This window comes from Protomyctophum parallelum, assembly GCF_964188405.1.
Source record: "Protomyctophum parallelum genome assembly, chromosome: 5".
NCBI lineage: Eukaryota > Metazoa > Chordata > Actinopteri > Myctophiformes > Myctophidae > Protomyctophum > Protomyctophum parallelum.
The window spans coordinates 24370578-24392240 of NC_139702.1; the positions used below are offsets into that span (position 1 = coordinate 24370578).

A 21663-nucleotide genomic window follows, 5' to 3' on the forward strand; every position below is an offset into this window, starting at 1 on the left:
TATGTTGTATTATGTAAAATGAAACCAAATGGACCTTTACGGGTCCATTTGGTTTCATTTAACACTTTCAAGAGTTAAAGATCTATAGGCCTATGGTCTATTTGGTTACCAATTCTACATAATTTAGCTGGGGACCACCTGGAACATCATCAAGGACCACTGGTTGAAAACCACTAATGTAGACTGTATATTTCACCCATGGGTCACCACTGTGAACTACTTTATAAGTTACAATGTATAAACATTGGTAAAAATCTAAACCTACATCACAATTACGCATAACTTGAATGTGATTGATTGATTGAACATTGTAATCACAGTTTGTCAAATGGGTACAGAGACTCCACATAATATTATACTCCAGTAAATATGGCTACATCAGTTACAGTACATTAAGACATGATGGACTGAATGGAAGGAGCAGACGGGACTGTGGTGGAATTGGGTACATATGGTCAGTTCAGTTCTCAAGAGAAACATTCTGTAGGACAGTCAGTGGTTCTCAAAATAGGGTATGGGAACCCCCAGGTGTCCTTGGGTGGATTGCAATAGTTCCCAGCTATTCAATTTTTGAGTGGTGCAACCTACAACCAGCAATGTCCATGTACACCTATGTGTTGTTCACCCATGTATGTGACGTTAATGAGCACCAGTATGACTATCAGTACCAGTAGGGGGCGCCAGAAACCGAGAGAGGGATAGTGCTGCTGATGAGAGAGAAAGGGGGGGGGGGAGTTGCACCACTCGGTTCACACGGGTGTGATTTTTGGATGGAACTCTAACTCTGAATGTGGTTCCATTTGTACACCTGGGGTTATGGGGGCCTAATAAATACCTTGAAATTAAGAACGTTTGAGAACCACTGTGATGATTAGATTGGCTATCTGACAAAACTGGACACTGGTCAGGGTGCAACTAACTCCAGAAGATGGCACTAACTGCTGTTGTGTTTTGTGTTTTAATCATAGACTGTAGAAAAAATAGGCTACTACAATACCATACCATGCCATCATCAAAACAGGTCGGGATTCGCCATGCTCGAGCCACTGCGCATGCGCATGCACACTTACTAGCGCAGTTGTTGTCCCACCACGACACACAGCGGCATACAGGCAGTCATGGCAGACGAGAAACCAAAGGTGATGTTCTATCTATAATTTTATATCCATCTTTTTGGAAATCAAACAACGCCTCAAATCATCGTTAATGTGTCTCTGCTGAGCATGTATAATTAACCATTCGCTTACTTACCAAGTACATTTTTATTAACAGCAGCACCCACCAGAAATAACGTTAGCTAGCAGCAAGTAAAGTTAGCCTACTAAGCTAACCTAGCTTAGCTAGGGCAACAGCAAATGAAAACAACCGAGACTTCTTTATTTCCTATTCCAGGTTTTAATCGACCATAGCATCATTGACATCGTTTAGTTTCAGGTATAGTCCGATGATGGGTTGTGGAAGCATTCAAATCGCCTAGGATTATTATACACCGGTCCGGCAACGTTGAAACTTAAGGCCATAATGGCATCAATGGAGGAGGCACATACAGAATTCTCGTAAGGCTAACGTTACTTCATCCAAACGCCAATTCCCTGCGCTTCACGTGGAAAACCTAGCAATTATTGGCTTTTTTATTGGCGTTATTAGAATCATTGCCTATTTGCCTCATCCCAACGACCTCCCATGCTTTGGGTATCTGACAATACAACTAGCACAATGGTTCTCAAACTTTTTAATTGCAAACACCCCAATAAAACTTGAGTGTACAAATGTACATATATTGACCCAGCTCTATTTGTATGCATTTGTACGCTGCCAGAGTCACAGACCTGTAAGGGTACATCTTCTCAAGGAACCCAGAGGTTCCCTAGCCCAGTGTCCCAAAAGAGACATTTGATGTTTGCCCGGGACGCCCAAACTAGTGAAAATAGCAACTCTAAAAGCTCACAATGCGTTGTGAGCTTGTCTGTTTTATGGAATTTCCCTTTCTTTTCTTTATTCTTGAAATTACTTTGAAATCAACTCGACTCAGTGTTTAAGAACCACTGCCCTAGCTAGCCTGTGGAAAACCACTAAACCTGCACATCCTATATATAAATGTGTTTTACTTTATTTCGGTATCTTTATTTAGGAGGGTGTGAAGACTGAGAACAATGAGCACATCAACTTGAAGGTGGCTGGTCAGGATGGTTCTGTGGTGCAGTTCAAGATCAAAAGGCACACGCCTCTTAGCAAACTGATGAAGGCGTATTGTGAACGACAGGTATGAAATTGTACACAATAACAAACTCATGTTTGCTATCCATGTTTTTTGCTTTTATTGCAGCTGTGACAGATTAAGTAGTAATTATGCACTGCACACACCTCACATGCATTTACAGCCCTGATAAGTTGATATACTGCCAATGTAATTACAGTATTCCCTTCCAGTTATATTTGCAATAGTTAACAATATGTTTCCTCAGGGAATCTTGGATTTATGCATTCATGCATTTCCTCATATAACTTTCATGGAAGGACGACTTAGTCATTTTCTGAATTCTAACTTTGTCATTGTTCTGTGTGCCTAGGGGCTGTCAATGAGGCAAATACGTTTTCGGTTTGACGGTCAGCCTATCAATGAGACAGACACCCCCTCACAGGTAAGATTGCAGTACAGGGCCTTTTCCCTTTGGTCAGTTAAATTGAGTAACTGGTTAGTGGTTGTGATTGTTGACTAGCCTAATTCTAAATACAGACTTCCAAATCCCAAGATTGTAACCGCTCGCATTACACCAACCTTTATCTGTTTGCTAATACAGACGACGGTGCACAAATGACTAGTTTTTTCACCAGGAGAGATCCTAGCCGCAATTTGCAACTCTAGATTTTGTTTTACAATGGGTTGAATCTAGAGTTGCAACAAGCTCCATCCACTTCCTATTCATCATTTTTGGTTTGTGATCTGCTTGTCTTAAATGACGTTAAACTCACCAACATTGCAGCTGCAGTCCAAGCTTGAATTATCCTCTTTCAATCTGCCGAGCTTGTTTTTCATAAAAATCCCCCATGTTATGAGCTACTTTCTGTCCAAAATATTCCAAGAGTGACATTCCGAGCCAGCCATTTTGTATTTTTGCAACGTGCCGTAAAACAAGATGTGAGGGGGAGCGCTTGTTTAATAGAATCTTACCTGCGCAGTGCGACGTCCCATCACGCACAGCCTTCTATTAAACAAGCGCTCCCCCTCACATCTTGTTTTACGGCACGTTGCAAAAATACAAAATGGCTGGCTCGGAATGTCACTCTTGGAATATTTTGGACAGAACTCGGCAGATTGAAAGAGGCAAGAGACAAGCAGATCACAAACCAAAAATGATGAATAGGAAGTGGATGGAGCTTGTTGCAACTCTAGATTCAACCCATTGTAAAAAAATCTAGAGTTGCAAATTGCGGCTAGAGAGATCCCAGACAAAGAAAACGACCAAATTAGTTAAACATTTGATAGCTTCTGAAACATTTTGCTTGTGATTGAACAGTGGTACAATGATACGGCATGTGTTGACCTGCAACGAAGTAATTCAGTCAGACTACGGAGGTAATGCTCACGGTGTGAGTGTGGTGGTCACACCGGTAAATTGGACTGGATTATGGTTGGGGAAATTAACTGCTGTTATGCAACAAACACTGCCTGGGCTCTGGACAGGGCCCCTGCCCAGGCTCTACGTACGTAGGTAATTCAGTGTTTCCCCTAGAAGACCGGTCTGCTGAAATCAATCATGTGATTTCTGCGACCGGGGTGGTTTACCAGTCTAGGTTTCCCCTAGCCAGACTTTTGAATCCCATCTGTTGAGTTGACTGCACAGGACAGAGAAGCTTTTTAATTGTTTGATATCGACGAGTGATACACTACAGTCTGAGCGCATCCGCTCAGATGCGCTTCAGCAGACGGGAGGAAAAATCTTCTAACGCTGATATCTCTGAATGATCCTCCCGCTATGCTATCTGCACAACAAGATGGAGTCACTGTGTCTCCTTGAAAAGGGCTCCGAGCTTACCCCAAATAGCTGGGCACACCAATGTACTGGTTCCTCCAACTGACGCAGATCTGCTATTTTTCAATAGCTAAAGCATAATATAATGCTTACACCAAAAGGGGTTCCCGCCCAAAATGGGTTAATCCCATGTTTTTTTCCTTTGCTCATTGTAACATACTCTTTTTGCACTGTACACATCTAACTTATGATAAGAGCAGCAAGATATATATATATGGTGAAATAGAAATGGTTAACAATTTCCTAGACGGTCCAGATGTACATCAGACTCACTGTAAATTCAACACAATACACACATATGGGATTTAGATTCTAAGTGACTTTCTTTTTTCATTTTTTCCTAACAGCTTGAAATGGAGGATGAAGATACAATCGATGTGTTCCAACAACAAACTGGAGGGTTTTTTATGTAAATACTATTTTCCGACCAACACCCCTACCTCCCTTCTCACCCTTGAACCTTTCAGTTATTGTTGATACCATCCAGTGGAATTATTCAAATGCTCAGCAGCGCAGTTGTTGTAGATACATTTATCATCCCGCCATTTGTACGTAAACTTTTGTTAGAATTGTGGAGCGTGCACAACTTGTGAGCTGCACATTTTGTAAGCTGTGGAAAATATCCCAGATCCTTAGTCTTTAGTCAACTTTTTATAATTCGGTCATTGAGGGATTTTTCTTTTGTGTCAAGTAAGCCTGCCTGAGTTTTAATTCACTGGCATCTGTTATTATGGATAATGTATTATTGGAATAAATTGAATCTTTTATATTAATATCTGTGTGTTTTAATTTGTCAGAACATGGCAGATGTAAACATTAAGCCATATTATATACATTGTCACATCATGATAGTTTTATTTGTATTAGATTTTTTTGTTTTTTACAATTTGTCTATAATTAACAGGAGGAGGGCGCACACCAGTATTGGTCACTTGAGGTGCTAATGGCGGTAAAAATAAAGGAAACTATATAATGAAATGGCCCAAAAACCTTGGGCTTTTAGTCTTACTCAACAAAATTAACACTGCTATAAAGGTTGTAGAAGTCATGTGTGAGATGATGTTCTGCTGTTCCTCATAGATTCAGGTAGAAGAGGCCCATTCTCCTGTAGGCTCCATTCTCCCATGCTCGGGGTGACCATTATTTCCAAAAACCCAAACCAGGACCGTTGATCACTAAAATACACTGATCTACAAGTTCGCAGCACACTGCGGCTTGTATATCTATTTTCTCTTAACATTTATTTGACCTTTTTATTCACCTGGTGTTTTCTTCATGTCTGGGGTCAAATTAGTTTAGCATTTACTAAGTGCCACTTAGCACACCAGAACACCTTGAAAAATTACACCTACTGTATGAAGCACTCAAAACAAGTATTGGATTAACTAATTAAGTGAAAACCGGGACTATTTGGTAGTGCATGTTAAAAACCGGGACATGTTTTTGTTTAGAGATACAAGTATGTTCATGTGTTGGTGTTGTCGGGATTAACCCTAACCCAGTTTGGAACCGGGACATCAAGCCATAACCACGCTCCATCCTGGATGCTGTGTTTGTGGTACCAAGTCTCCCTTCCGGGGGTCACACGGCACTAATGTGTCCGTTGGAAAGATGGAGAGATGAGGTCTTGTCTGTGGCGAATGTTTGATTTGCTTTTTTAAACCGTTATAATGTTCTTATTTTGATCATAATACCCAAATTGTCTTATTTTCTACGACAGTATGGCATATGTAGGGGCGGCGGTGGCTCAGGGGTAGAGTGCCTGGATGGTAACCGTAAGGTTGCCAGTTCGAACCCGGGCTCCCCCAGAGTTACTGTCGAAGTGTCCTTGAGCAAGACACTGAACCCCTAATTGCTCCCGATGTGCTAGTTGGTGCCTTGCATGGTTTCCGCTGCCATCGGTGTATGAATGTGTGTGTGAATGTAATGCACAATCTATGTAAAGCGCCTTGGATAAAGGCGCTATATAAATGCACCATTTACCATTTATATGTGGTTCTCAAACGTGTTATTTGCAAACACCCATTTAACTCAGTACAGGTTGAGGTTGTACACTCAGAGTTACAGACCTGTTATGGTCATTCAACTCTTGCTCTTAGTTAATGTTATTTGCACATTATGTTTTTAAAACATGATAAAAAAAAATGCTTTTATATGGAAATGAGCAAAAAATGTCAAAACAATGTGACGGAAAGGCCAAAAAAACAAAACCCAGAAGGGCTATTGTCTTATTAGGCTTAAATTAAGTTTTCAATCAAATATATGGGAAATATATCTAACAAGCTTGTGTGTTTCTGGTAATATGTCTGCTCATTTTGTGTGTCTGTGGCAAAAATGGAATTTTGACAAAAATGACCACCACAAGCCAGCTTGGCGATGATGACCCAGTCCCTTCTGGATGCTGTGGTACCAAGTCTCCCCGTCTGGAATGGATGCTGTGTGGTACCAACCAAGTTCCCTTTTTTGAGCATGATTGCACGAGACCCGGCCGACTCTCCAATCATAAAATGTGATTGATCTCAAAGGGGCCAATGGGATGCACGAAACACCGACTTGTAGGCGGGACATTGACTGGAAAAAAGACGCCTTCAAGTTAGTTTTCACCATTCACCAGACGGCATAGCAGGTTGATGAATTTTCGGGCGCCACTGGCTACAGACAAGTGATGAGGCGGTGGTGAAATATACTGCTTAAAATTATTAGCTAGTGGCAATTATTCTAACTGATCAGATTTTCTACATCGTTTACAAGTCCGCAAACTAAAAAATGACAACGACAACGATCTATCAAGGGATGGAGGCCGGTGCCAAAAGCAGTAGCAGGTAAATCACGCCAATACGGCTTAGTATATGTTCGCCACCCTTTTAGCTGGACAACATTTTTCAGTTACAGAAAGCGTCGACACTTTTTAAAATGAAAACATGTAGGCTATATTCTTTTGTTGCGCTTGCCTTTATACGCGCGCTATTGCGACCATCAAATCAAATAAATAACTGCGAGCCTTTGAGCTATAGAATCATCATCGGTATAGTTTAACTTGATATTAAAATAACTCAATCGTTTTTAAAACCTATCATCTGGTCGACGTGTCTCGAGGGCATGATCTAACCGTTGCTAACGTTATAGCGTGGTCAAAGAATAGCCCACTACACTACCACACCTTAGAATGGAGTGGATGGATGCTTATTCTAACGCTAGCTAGTAGCAGCAGTGTCTTGCCTTCCTTTGTGGAGGTATAGACGTGTGTGTGTGTGTGTGTGTGTGTAGCTGCTGACTCGAACTACATTGGTATACCCAGTTGTAACAATCATGATATATATGACCAGAGATTGCGCGATCTTACACAAGACTTAATGTTCAAACTAACTATCGTTTGGGAATTAGATTTCCACTATCCATCCGATAGAATGAATGATGCTGATGCTGCTGCCAGTAGCATGAGCTGGGTTTATGGCTGGGTGGGGTCCCCCCACATTTCAAACAGTGGTCGAAATGATCATTCGTGTTGTTGTAGCCTACTGCACAGATTTTTTAATATTATGGTCCAGATTCCAGAACCACCTGCTATCGATCTGGCTTTGGTGTGGTGATTGTAATTTGTATTAGCCTGAACTGTCTGGGTCTTACCGTTGTCGTTGACTATACGGTATAGGGATGCCATGCCAGGAGAGCTGTGGGAGAGTCACATAGGCCTAATCAGACCTCATACAATGACAGTAGTATTCTGAATATTTAGAACTCAACCTTATAGTGAGCTGTAATTTATTAAAAAAGGAAAATAAATAAGTCGAAATTACAACTACGACAAGTTGTAGCATAAAGTCAGTGACCTGTGAGACTACTACAATTTCATACACTACAGAATAGGCTATAATAAATAATAATACAATGATAGGCTGTGTTGCAATACTAGGTCAAATGTTACCCCAATTATTATGAATACTACTGTACTACTGTACAGAAAAGCAAAGAGCCATAGCCAGATTTAATTACATCTAATGTTGGTAATGATGAATTGTGTATTCTGTTGATATAGAGAGAGGGTATAAGGAGAGTGATTGATATGCTAACTTAAATGAAGAATGGTTAAATGTCTGTTCAACTCCAAGTCCAAGCTAGCGTAGCCTACATAGGAGACAAACTCATGCTGCTCATATTAGAAATGTCTGATGCATGAGGCAAAACAAGAAGAGCTGTCAGGGAAATTGAAACGCACACCTGTTCAACTTCAAACACTGCTCATTAGATCAATCAAAGTAGATGCAATGTGTCTAGCCTTCATATTACTTGATGGAGTAACAATGGTACAGCAGCACTAGGTAATTTCATAGCCTAGTACTAAACTGATAAATATACCACTGGTTTGCTGCTGCTGCCCCCTAGTGTGAACTTTACTTAAGAACAGCTGGTGCAAAAATGCATATTTCTGTACATCATTCAGTCCTCTACATACAGTCTATCCAGGAGTTGAGATAGTCAATGTTTCTGAACAGAAAGAGAACGGTTGACAACTAAGTAAGCAACCTCATTTTCTAGACGTTGATACAGGTAATGCTGTGTACAAAAGGGTCAGAACATATTTTCCACAATGAACATAAAGCAGAAGTCACCTGTCCTAACACAAAAGTACATACATGTGTAGGGAGGGAGGGCTGGTGGCAGTTCAGAAACCTGTGTCCACCATCGTTAGGCAGATTTAAAAAATAATAATAAGGAAAAAGGAATAGAAAGCCTGCAGTTTCTATTGGGTTGGATTCCCCATCGATGATGATTGGTGGACGGGTTTCTGAACTGCCCACAGCCCTCCTATGAGAGTAATGAGACACAGACACATTTATATGAAGATAGGTTGAAAAGTGGTGAAGTGGTCCTTTTAACAATCAACTAAATACAATCTTACTTTGTTCTCTCAGGATTTTGCGCCCTCCGGGAGGTGCCTCGAACATCTCTTTTGGCACAGACGAGGAGAAGCCCCCCGTCCGAAAAGACAAGATGGCGTCCACTGTCTTCGCTGAGGACGAAGACCTTTACGCTCATCGAAGGAACAACCCACCTGGTACAGCCTGCTTCTTCCCAGACAGCATGACCTAGGCCTTCACATGTTTATGTCAATTACAATTTAACATCGTCCTGTGGTTCTCAAATGATTTGCCACTATTGTAACAACTAAACAACAAAAAGTCATGATTTATTATTAGTATTTTTGTTTTTAATTTACCGTATCAGCACTTTGTGGGTTCACTTAATTTCCCTTCATTTATTATTTACACAAAATATAATGAAAATAGAAGATCTCACCACACGACATGTTGTGAGTTTGTAAATCGGCTATTTGAAAAAAGTATAAAATAGGACTTAAGTGGTTCAAAGTAAATAAAAATAAACATTTACAATACATAGTGATAAGGGTCATAGTGTCTAAAGGCTATTTTGCATGGATATGAATACAGGTGTGCCTTGAGATTTTGATTTGTTCATAGGCATGCCTAGGGCACAAAGTGTTTGAAAACCACAGCTTTAAGGTATGTGTAGGCTGTACTTAATTATCGCTGTTCTACAATTATTCTAAATGTTTTGAGGGTATCTATCAGCTGTCTCTATTTGTTAGACATGCAAACTTGTCACCTTTCGGAACTTCTCAGTTTTGAATCAGAAATAGATACCTACTTGACTCGTTCAGATGCAATTTTGAATTTGCTTCTCTAAGTCTAAAGGACTTTTCAGACGCGGATCGGCACAACGCCTGCATTCTCGCTTGGATCAGCAGGATCACACTGAGTTTCTCACGTAGATGCCAGGCGTTATACACATTGTAACCAAGGGAGATTAGCTCTGGTCCAGACTCAAGGGCAGTCCATACTGTCTCTGACCATCAAACTTTTCGTCGGAAAGCTCCGGTACAACTACAACATGACGTCACTCGCAACTTCTGAAACGCATTCCTCCGAATTTTTGTTCTGAAAGCTGCACTCCCAGATGTTGTGACTCTCCGAACTCTACTTCGGAGAAAAAATTTAAGTCTGATCTTTCCGACGAAAGGTTCGGTGGTCGGAGACAGTATGGACTGCCCTTCAGAATGTTAGCAAGATATGGTAATTTATTCAAAAATGACAAAAAAGGACAAAAAGGAGAAATCATGTGCGCTTTAGCCAGCAGAAGGTAGAAGGGACAGCTTGCATCAGAGAGAAGATACGTATGATACCTGGGCAGTGGGCACTTCAGAAGACTACCCTGACTAAGTCACCAGTGCCAAACAATAAAGAACGTGCAGACCAGTCGAGTGCTTCGATTTATTTTATTTGGGTAGTCTTCTGAAGTGCCGAGGTATCATATCTTCTCTCTGATACAAAAAATGTATGTTGCTATATACTGTTCATAGCTATAGCAACAAAAAACCCAAAAGGTATTCCCGGATTGAAAGGTATAGTTACGTGTCAGGGTTCCCGGTCTAAATGGGTTGACCTGCTTGTTTAAATGGAAGAGAGGTTGACACTCTCTATGTACAGTAGGTTACACAGAAAAAGACCATCCTTCACTGCTTTGACATTGTGACTGTCATACAAAACGTCCCCTGGCCACCAGAAATACCATGCTGAAACGTCTTTCTACCAGTCAGCTGGTTGGTGGTCTGCCATTCTTCTAGGTCGTCCTCAGACCAGCCTTCCATCATCGCTTCCAGTCATCCCAGTTCTCCATACATCTGGCCAGCTCGTTGGTGCTTTGCACTCCTGCATCTTTCTTTCTTGAGTACGTCCCCATTTTGTTAGTATGGGACGTCCTCGTGACCGGTAGTGCCCGTTGGTTCCCACAGCACCAGTTTGCTGGCTGGCAGCTCCTGGTGTCTTTGGCAGTGTCCTGCAAGTCTCATTCTCCTGGCTGCTATTTTGTCGCTCACCCTGAATATTCCAGCATACAGGTTCTCATTGGTAACATGTGTACTCTTGCTGAAGTTGAGCACTACACGTAACATTCTGGTGTAGCACCTGTCTAGAGCCTTCTGCAGAGTTGGCAGAGGGTCCAGCATTCACTGCCATATATAGGAGAACAGATTATAGGCTACTGTCGCGTAGAAGAAGTCTGCCATGCCTTGCAGCTAGAGTGGGTGAAATCGACTGACTCGACGACTGTCCATCTGTTCTTACTGGTGGTGTCTATCTTTTGGAGAAGTACTCCGTTGCATCCTCGTCTTCCCTGGGGCACTATGGGACTTGTACCTCATTCACTGCCAAGCTGCCAATTCAAGCAAATGTCTAATTTATCTTTTGGGTCACAGGCTAAAAACGTTGGGAACCACTGATCTATAGTGAGGGGGTCTGAGAGAAAACACAGGACAACAAGATCTTCAGACAAGATCTAGGGCGCGTTCGTAAATGCGCCCTGAACGCACTGGTGTGCTCTCTTGTCGTTCGTTTATTCAGTGCACTCAGTGCGTTGTCGTTCGAAAATCCAGTGCGCGGCGCACCGGGTGTGCCGAGTGCCCGCACTGAGAGACCCTACTCTGAAGCTGGGGTCGTCCGGTGTGATTCATGTGAATGCGTCACAGCTGTGGTCGTTCGTAAATTAGGCACACTGAACGCACTCTGTGAAGTCACCGCCCACCACACTCAACAAACTGACAACATTCCCGGTGCGCATTTCCGAACACGCCCCTAATCTGATCAATTCTACAACTGTGCTGGTCAAGGCAAGCAGCAAATACCTGCCCTGAAGATTGAGATGTAGATCTCACAGACTGCTTATGGAGAGAGGATTATATACAGGGCTGCACACAACTTTTTTGGTCTAGTACTCAGAGGAGCACCTGGAGGAGTTACTTGGTGCTCCTAAAATGCGGCGACCCGTCTCGCCGGATGGATAAAAGAGGGATGAATAACTTATAGCAAAACAATATTTATTAGATGAGTGGGGAGTCAATGGAGGGTATTGCAACTCTAGATTCATCCCATTATTAAAAAAAAATCTAGAGTTGCAAATTGCAGCTATAGGTCCATGTGTATTCCAGCCCTATATGCATATTCTAATACAAACTTCTTAATACTTCCTACGGATAATATGAGCATCAAAGCAATATTTAGATACTTTTTAATTTTTTTATTTAAATAACCGATCTACTAGCTCACAACGTGTTGCGGAGGAGACACGTTGTGAGCTTGCAGATCAGCTATTTGTTTAACATACGACACGTCGTACGGCGAAGCATACGTCAGGCTTCCCTTTTGTTTTCAGCCGAGGCGACGTACAGTACACAGTCAACACACAGACAGTCAGACACACATGGCTCCTCGGTGCAAAATAAACAGCGTACACTAACCCGACTTTACGATAATAGTATGTCGGGACACGCTGTTGTCATGTTGATAAGCTTCATGTTGTGCAGCAGCAGTGCCAGTCCGCAATGCTTTGCACTCCTCCCACTCCACTATTGTTATGATAGTTATTAATTTTTTCAACTACGTGCTCTTTGCTTTTCTCGTGCTTATCAAAAGCTGGGTGACTGAAATTATTTATCCCTGTATAAAAGGTGCAGCTCTTATCGATGCTCACGGCATAGTTTGCACCACATATCGCTGCGCTCAGCATTAGTTTGGAGCCAGCCGACATCATCCAACCACTTTTCCGCAAACACACGTTTTCTGTGCGGTTCAGGTGGTGGTTCCGTTTGGCGTCTCTTCGGAGGTGGTGGTGCTGGAACACCAAAATAGTTACTTAATGGCGCTTGCTTCTTGGACATTTTGACGAGAGTTTGGCTGTAATACTGTAAGAATAATGTGTCAGGTAACTTTCTCCGTAGAAAAATCCAGCAGCATTCATGGTTTGGAACCTCCCTCGTTGGAGTAAGAATGCGCTGTGATTGGCCAGTGCACTCTCGCAAGACGTGCTGTGATTGGCCAGTAGCCACTTTGAGTGGCAGTCGGTGGGAAATGCTCTCGCCACAGAATTTACTAGTGTGTATTCTGGCCATAATAATCATTCTGGGCGGCCCCGGCTGTTGGTACGCAGAAGCGCTTCCCGGCGCTTGATTGACAGCGCATTTTGAATTTTGACGACGCATGCGCGGTAGCGCACCACTTATGTGCAGCCCTGATTATATAGTATAGCGCCATATTTTGAGTTCATATGTTCACATCTCAGAATCACTTTGATGGTAAATACCAGGTCAAATTGCATAATATGGGAACAGCAATACTGGTCTTTATTCTTCTAAACTATGTTGAACCTTTTTGATCCATAAAACTAGTATTGTTCATCAGACCTGAATGACAACTCTGAATGACACTTTGCAACCTCAGCCTGACTCCCATTGAGATTCCATTCTGTGCGTGCGTGCGTGTGCGTGTGTGTGTGTGTGTGTGTGTGTGTGTGTGTGTGTGTGTGTGTGTGTGTGTGTGTTGCTTTAAAGAAGCAAACAGAGCAACTTTCAGGGCACCCGAGGAAACTTTACAGTCATTGTAAAAAGGAGCCAATACATAATACAAGCTAGCAGAAAATGCAATAAATTGAAGAGTCTGGAGATATTTACCTTTATGTAACACCTGCTTTTGTAGTAACGTACTCTTCTTGAACAGAAAGCCTAGCTAGGGGGCGTCAGTAATTGGCTTTTGTATGAGCTACAGAATGAGCATAGGGACTGAGGGAACATATTGGGGCTACATTTATTGTTTTGTTTATTTTTTATGACGATGATGATGACGGATCGGAGATACGCCGGGCGAGCAGATGAAACAATGCGAAGACACGTTGTCATTATTCATCCATCTATGTACGTGTCTGTCACTGTGTATCGTTCCAACTCGGCTAGCTGAGTTCGCCGATGGACGGTGGTGTTGCTGTTTTTTCCTCCGAGGTGGAAAGACTGGTGTGAGGCGGTTAGTGTTGCTGCCCCCCTCCAGTAACACAACAGCGTGTATTTGCATTGTTCCATCTGACCGGCGTTGATCATCATCATAAAGAAATAACCGTCCACCGTCCCTCACCGAGGGACGATACAATCCGTGATAGTTTTCTTGTTTGAGTATGCAGAAGAAAAGGAGACATGAATCTGACCGACAGACACTCACACACACACTACACACAAGACGCCCTCCGCTGATTCTGTTGACTGGATACGCTCGCATGTATATACGCTCACATGGGAGCCTCCGAGCCGCCATTACGTAACAATGCGCCCCTCCCATCCTGTTTTCAGGAAAGGAGGGGGAGAGGCATTTTCTTTTGGATCAAGTGAATGTTGTGGGATATTTCTGGGCTGCTTGATATAGTGTCCGGGTGTGTAGAAAGGTGATTGAAAGTAATCAATAAAAATGTGCTCGAAACGTAATAATACGGGTCTAGCATCGGACGCATGGCTAATTAAGAACGTATTAATACGCTTATTGCGTGCTGTGTGTTTTAAAGAAGCAACACAGCAACTTTCAGTGGCACCCGAGGAAACTTTACAGTCATTGTAAAAAGGAGCCAATACATAATACAAGCTAGCAGAAAATGCAATAAACTGAAGAGTGTGGAAACGGAAAGAAATCTAAAATTTACAAAACGTCATCTAGACAAAGAATAGATTTTTTATTGAATTTGCCTCAAGATCTTTAACATTGTTTGTAAAGGTACTTCTGTGGCCTACTGGCACTATGCACGTAAGTAATGTGTAATGTGGCCTCGAACCGGTCCAGCAGTTTGACGAGATTAGCCCCAGACTCACAGCCAGACAGTCATACAACACCCTCTTCTAGACAGCCTGCCTCTGAGGAGCCACCCATTCTAATTTGAATCATTATGTAAACCATTAATCAATTCCCTCAAGGTGTTCCTGAGATTCCCCTTTCACAAAGTTGACATGGATGGACATAATTGATAGATAAGGACTTACTATACTATAGTCTAAATGGAGTTAAACCGTCCCTTAACTAGTGTATATGTTTCCTCATTCTTCCAGGTGGCAAGGCTGTGGGCGTCCTGGTTGGCGAGTCCTCTGCTCCTCCGAGGAGAGGAAACCAGTCCTCCAACCACCCAGAGGACAATGGGATGGTGAGATAATGGCTCAGTTGTTGTTGTCTTTTTAATGTTTTTGTTTTGTGGCTTTTGCCTTTATTATATTTATATTTTTAAAGAGGGATAGAGATAGTAGGTTGACAGGAAAGGGGGGGGGGGGTGACCTGCAGTAAAGGCCGTCGGGATCGGGAGTCGACCCGCGGCACTGCCAGACTGGTATAGAAGCCAAGGTGCCCGGGCGGCCACGCCAGCCGCCCGGGCCAGTTGGTTTCATTTTTATTTGAAACTACCTAAACCGGTGTCCCTCAGGGCTCTATACTGGTGTGTTCTGTACTATAGGCAATCGACAAGCCGTCTGTATAGCCGATGGACATGTCGTCTGTATAGTCGATCTGCTTTCAGAAACCAATCCGGATGGAATATGACAAATCACAAATCTGACAATTTGATCACATGACCAAAAGACAGATGAAATGAAAAGTGTGCCGATTTGTGAGTTGTTGACAAAATGTGTACGCTTCATGTCTTTAATCTTACTAAGACACCCCACTAATAGGTCAATGAAACCAATATGAAGAGAGACAGAGCTTGCACTCCGCAAATCTGGAATGTATATTCTTAAAGAGCGAACATTTTTAACTAAAATCTTTGCTTCTGGGGGGTCCCTGGAACAACATTGAGATGGGAGTCGGTGGCCAATTACATATATTTTTGAGGGTCCTTGACATGAAAATGTTTGGGAATGACTGACAGAAACATAGGTTTTTCAAAAAACTGTCAGGATTTGTAGAATCGTCTAAATAGGCTAAGGACGGTCAATACCTTCATTGTCCCTTTCTTAGCTCAGTACCTGTGCTGCATGTCGGCCATCCCCTCTGCCATCACTTCATCTTTTAAACTTTCCCATCACAATTAAACTAATGGCAATTAAACTGTTAAACTTAATTCAAAGTAAAAAAATATATATAAAATATCTAAACACTTTAGGTGTGACTTATTCTGTGGTTGCTGTTAACCTTCCATAGAATTGCCCTCATGTCTTAAAAAAGGGATAGAACAGTGACAGTCATTTACTAATATTTCACTTAGCTTTCCTCTCACAATATTCTGATTGTCACCTCTTTATTGTTGTTGATTTCTTTAGGATGCAAACGGTGATGCCGGTGATGTTGGTATTGGTAAGTATTGCTATTCAGGGGGGGGGGGGGGGGTAATCTACCGACAGAGAGAGAGAGGAGTGTGTGTGTGTGTGTGTGTGTGTGTGTGTGTGTGTGTGTGCGTCAATTTAACAAAGGTGCAGACGATCAGAAATCAGCAGAGAGTGATCGTAGAGATACTCTACGCCGAATTGAAGTGGACTCGGTCCCAGACTTTTTTTCTTTCTCCCTGGAAATAAAAACGTCTGGGTTTCCGAGGCTACGACATATTTAACTTGGCTCGAATCATACTTGTGTCTGGTGCTATGACAGTTGTCAATGTGAGACAGTTGTATACAAACTATCAACACAAAATACAGCAGGTGTCTTTGTGTCTCAGAAATTGCCATAACTCTGGCACAGGGAATTCATCTGCCAATCTGCTAGTTTATGTTCAGAAACTGTCTGAACATTTCTTTCTGTTTCTTTTTTAGTTTTGCTTTCATGAGGTCAAACATTTCCCCAGCGTAGGTCGACAAATGTGAAAACAAGCACCTTAGGAGATGCAATTGCAACATGCGGTTGCGTCCAGTTTGTATGTATCAAACATTCCCGGGGGAAGTATCTCCTCTCACAGCTGGACCTTGTTGTTATAATGTGCTATGCGAATAAACTTGCCTTTCCTATTACGTTTTATTTTATTATTATTGGTATAATATAATTTATACAAATTGACAATACAAATAAACACATCAACAGAATACAGTTAGCTTACTCATCCTCTCTCACCCACTCTCACTCCACTCCGCCAGCGCTCAACTCATTTTAAACAAAGAAATGGAGAATACAGTACAATGGAATTAACGAATACAATATAATTTATACAAGCTCACAACGCGTCACACTGCAACTCTGCTTTGTAAATTAGAGATTGTCTATTTTCAAGATACTGGTGGCACAACCAAGTATGAATCAGGCTTTGGCATATGTGGCAATAGTTTGATGTGTGTTTCTCCTCCTGCTGGTGTTCAGACAACAGCGCTGAGCCCGAGCACGTTCCAGAACCAAAAGAGGAGGGCAACCAGGGCACCCCCGCTGAGCAACCTGCTGCAGGTCTTCTTCCCTCAGGCCGTAGGAACCCGCCCGGCGGCAAGTCCAGTCTCATTCTGGGCTGAGTGCTGGCTAACCATGCCTCCTTAACAGTACTTCTCTGAACTCATCGATTTCTTTCCACTTTTTTGATAAGAAGGACCCGTCATTCTGTACGCCCTGGAATCCTATCTTGAACCCGGCCTATACACCCATCTCTCCACCCTGTGCCGGATTGCATTGCTTTGATACCTTCTTTTTTTTAAATGTTTTCTAAGCTTTTTGACCGAAGCACTTTATGTATTTGAGTCAGAGCCTCTACCTATCCCACCGTGTCTGCAGTTCATCAGATCGGCTGGGGAGGCTAGCGAGGTTCCTGTTGTTTTTTTCTCTCACAACTGCCCCTCAAATCAATCTTTTATTAACATTGTTATAATGGCACAAAGATCCCATTGATGCGTGACCACCACTCTCTAAGAATGCAAAGGAAAATGGATGCGAAGTGAGTTGGTCTTTTTGCGCCGTGTTCAGTTATGGTTATGGCCAAGTCTGCATGCATGTCTGGTCTGTAATGTATGAATGTGAACAGGGGAAAACAATATTTTAATTATTTTCTTTTATTTAAGCTGGTTATGCTGGACTAAATAATGACTTTTCAAAATTGTTGGATACAGGTGTTATTGTTGCATGAAGTTGGAAAATTTCTCTTGATTACAGTATCATTATTGTACACATAGAAGGGTCAAATTAATTAGTCGGTACACTGAAGGATAAAAAAACCCTCAAAAATATGTTCTCAGAAGTATAATTAAAGCAGAATTGGAATTAACCATTTTGTATTGTATCAGTTGCCCTTACAATATGGTAATCCCAATCATGAATGCAATGTGTTTTTTTTATAAGTCAAATGTTACTCAAGAACAAAGTGTGCCTGTTTGTGTGTTAGGCTACATCAAATGGGGTTGGGTTTCTCACAAACTGCACAGTAAATCGACTGCTATTCGTCCCACGACGGGTTTAATTGGTTCAATTCTTGGTTCAGTTTTTGGCGCCATGTTGTTTTGGACAGACCCAGCCCAGATTTGACAAGTGACCTTATGACAGCTCAGCCTATGCCTATGTTTTTCATCCATGCATTCACGTTGTGTGTACTTATGTTTCTGTTCAGTGGAAATATATATTGTATCAAAAAGGCACATTCTTTTGTACATTGTGTTATGCAAGGATTCCAGTCTAGAGTTCATTATCTCTCTCACCTTTCGTCTTGGTGTCGCAGGTCTGATACCGTGTCAGACAGCTGTCATGCAAAATCGCCAGCAGGTCAGTCTATTGAACGAACCACCGGTACATGAAATGAAAACTCTAGGGTTAGTTACACAGGAGAGTCGGTTTTCATCGTACATTGACTTGATGCTGGATGTAAGTCACAGTATGAAAATTGAATCCCAAGAATCTGTGCAAATTAAAATGAGTATTAAAAGTCATTTTCATGGACCATTGTTGTAGCTTTTTTTTTTACTGGGATCATTTGGCAGAGAATATTACATATAATATATTCTCTAGACTAGAAAATATTCACATGAACTTATCAGTGTATTTTATATTGACAAACAAGCAAGTGAGCATCAGCATACACCGTAAAAAACCCCCCAAAACAATCGTCGTTCATTTTTAAATGGTGCAACCACTTCATTAAGTAGCTTTGTGTGTCCGTGGCTGGCTGGCTGGGTGGGTGGCTGGCTGGCTGGGAGCTGGCTGGCTGGGTCTGTCCGACGGTTTTCAAAACCAAGTATCACTGTTGTGCAGCCTAACACACACACACACACACATTAACTGTATATATGATTTGGGGTGGTACAGTACAGTGACAGACTGCATGTACAGTAGACAGACCCCCTGGAGACCCCCACACGGTAACTGTCATTTCTCGACCGTTTCGGACGCGGGATCTGGGGTCTGGGGTCTCGGATAAGTGGAACTCCACCACCTCCCTGAGTGTGACGCTGAGGACCGACGGTACCTTCTTGCTCATGAGGTAGTAGCCTGAGCTAACGTGTTAGGTTTCTGGTCTAGAGGGGCGGGTCGCGGCTGAGATTTGCGCACGCCCTGATTGGATCTCATCGATCTGTCCGTCACCCCCGGCCCCTCCTCTCCCCCCTAGTGCAGCGCTACGTCACATCATTTGGAGTGACGCCCACCCGGAAGGGTTGACTCCCACTTTTAGACCAGAGCGGCCAATGCGTTCCTCCAGGTTTTCAATTTTTGCACCAACAAAAATGAAAGCCTGGTACTGAGGCTAATGAGGTAGTAACTCCACCACCTCCCTGTGTGTGACGCTGAGGACCGACGGTACCTTCTTGTTCATGAGGTAGTAACTCCACCACCTCCCTGAGTGTGACGCTGGGGACCGACGGTACCTTCTTGTTCATGAGGTAGTAACTCCACCACCTCCCTGTGTGTGGTGCTGATGACCGACGGTACCTTCTTGTTCATGAGGTAGTCCACAACCATTTGAGCCGGTGGCAGTTTAATAGTTGATCTCGCGCCACCTCACAAATCAGTCCCCAGAACCACAGGCGGGTGTTTTCAATGAATCTATTACATGGTTAAAATTGAGTTTGAAGTTAAGATGGGTTTGTATAGGAAGGGGGCATGTCTGTTTAAATTTATATCAAATATCTAAATACTCAATCAAGCAACTTAAGAACTGTCTGGGAGGTAGTGAATAAAAGTAGCAGATCCACAAGCTAGCAACGGGCCGTGAAGACACGTTGTTACCTTGTAGGTAGGCCTATAGAGCGTCGCAGTCCCGCCCCCTTTCAGAACAACGAGTGGCCCAGGAAATTAATCCCAATGCATTTTTCCCATAGGCATTTCAAAACGTATTTATTTAAAGACCTTTTAAGCGTCGTACGAAGCCAACTCTTGTCGTGACAAACTTTGGCATGCTACTAGTTCTACATACTTACACCTAGCAACCCCATTCTAGCCTACTTAGGTTCATCTTACGGTGGACATGTTTGCCTGAAAAGGAATCTTTGAAATGTTTCATAGTTTTAGAAATATAGTGCTTTCAAATTTGAGACATTTAACATGGGGCTCAATGGCAGCTCTATAGGCACGTCAAAAGTCACTTTCACCTAGAAACTCCATTCACACTTTTTATTATTCAGCTTACTGTGGAGACACATGCTGGAACTTTTTTTAATTTTTATGTTTTGTAGTTTATGAGTTATTTAACTTAAACGCCCAATGCATTCTCTATGGCAATAGCACAAAATTTGGCATGCTACTAGTCGTACATACTTACACCTAGCAACCCCATTCTAGCCTACTTAGGTTCATCTTACGGTGGACATGTTTGCCTGAAAAGGAATCTTTGAAATGTTTCATAGTTTTAGAAATATAGTGCTTTCAAATTTGAGACATTTAACATGGGGCTCAATGGCAGCTCTATAGGCACGTCAAAAGTCACTTTCACCTAGAAACTCCATTCACACTTTTTATTATTCAGCTTACTGTGGAGACACATGCTGGAACTTTTTTTTATTATAAAAATCAAAAATTCAAAAAACGATGGGCTATAACCCATCGTTTTTTTAATTTTTTAATTTTTTTCAAATCCTCAAAAATGTTGAAAAACGGCGTGCTATAGTATGCCATACGATATGGGCTATAGCCCATGGTCCAAAATGATGAAAAACGAGGATTAAAAAAAAAAATCAAAATTCAAAAAACGATGGGTTATAACCCATCGTTTTTTTCATTTTTTCATTTTTTTCAAATCCTCAAAAATGATGAGAAACGGCGTGCTATAGTATGCCGTACGATATGGGCCATAGCCCATGGTCCAAAATGATGAAAAACGAGGATATTATATTTTTCAAAAATTAAAAAAAACAATGGGCTATAACCCATCGTTTTTTTTATTTTTTCCAAATCCTCAAAAATGATGAAAAACGGCGTGCTACAGTATAGTATGCTGTACGATATGGGCTATAGCCCATATCCTCGCAGTGTATAGCGGTGTATGAGAATGGGTGTTGCGGAGGATGAGAGCATTCCTCTCATCCTCCGCAACACAATGCATTCTCTATGGCAATAGCACAAACTATGGCATGCTACTAGTCCTACATACTTACACCTAGCAACCCCATTCTAGCCTATACTTAGGTTCATCTTACGGTGGACATGTTTGCCTGAAAAGGAATCTTTGAAATGTTTCATAGTTTTAGAAATATAGTGCTTTCAAATTTGAGACATTTAACATGGGGCTCAATGGCAGCTCTATAGGCACGTCAAAAGTCACTTTCACCTAGAAACTCCATTCACACTTTTTATTATTCAGCTTACTGTGGAGACACATGCTGGAACTTTTTTTTATTTTTATGTTTTGTAGTTTATGAGTTATTTAACTT

General features: G+C 42.0%; 2 protein-coding genes across 2 annotated transcripts; both read left to right on the plus strand.

Annotated features, from left to right (window-relative positions):
* The first annotated feature begins 1084 nt into the window (after window positions 1-1084).
* LOC310858819 (small ubiquitin-related modifier 2-like) lies at window positions 1085-4950 on the plus strand. The gene is made up of 4 exons (XM_083765109.1): window positions 1085-1139; window positions 2132-2263; window positions 2571-2642; window positions 4382-4950. Exons 1-4 carry the CDS (start codon window positions 1119-1121, stop codon window positions 4445-4447), a joined length of 291 nt encoding a protein of 96 aa, XP_083621235.1. The 5' UTR covers window positions 1085-1118; the 3' UTR covers window positions 4448-4950.
* Window positions 4951-6718: 1768 nt separating this feature from the next.
* jpt1a (Jupiter microtubule associated homolog 1a) lies at window positions 6719-18677 on the plus strand. The gene is made up of 5 exons (XM_083765474.1): window positions 6719-6856; window positions 8948-9090; window positions 14965-15056; window positions 16165-16198; window positions 17189-18677. The coding sequence occupies exons 1-5, from the start codon at window positions 6801-6803 to the stop codon at window positions 17329-17331; spliced, it is 468 nt and encodes a 155-aa protein (XP_083621600.1). The 5' UTR covers window positions 6719-6800; the 3' UTR covers window positions 17332-18677.
* The last annotated feature ends 2986 nt before the right edge of the window (window positions 18678-21663 follow it).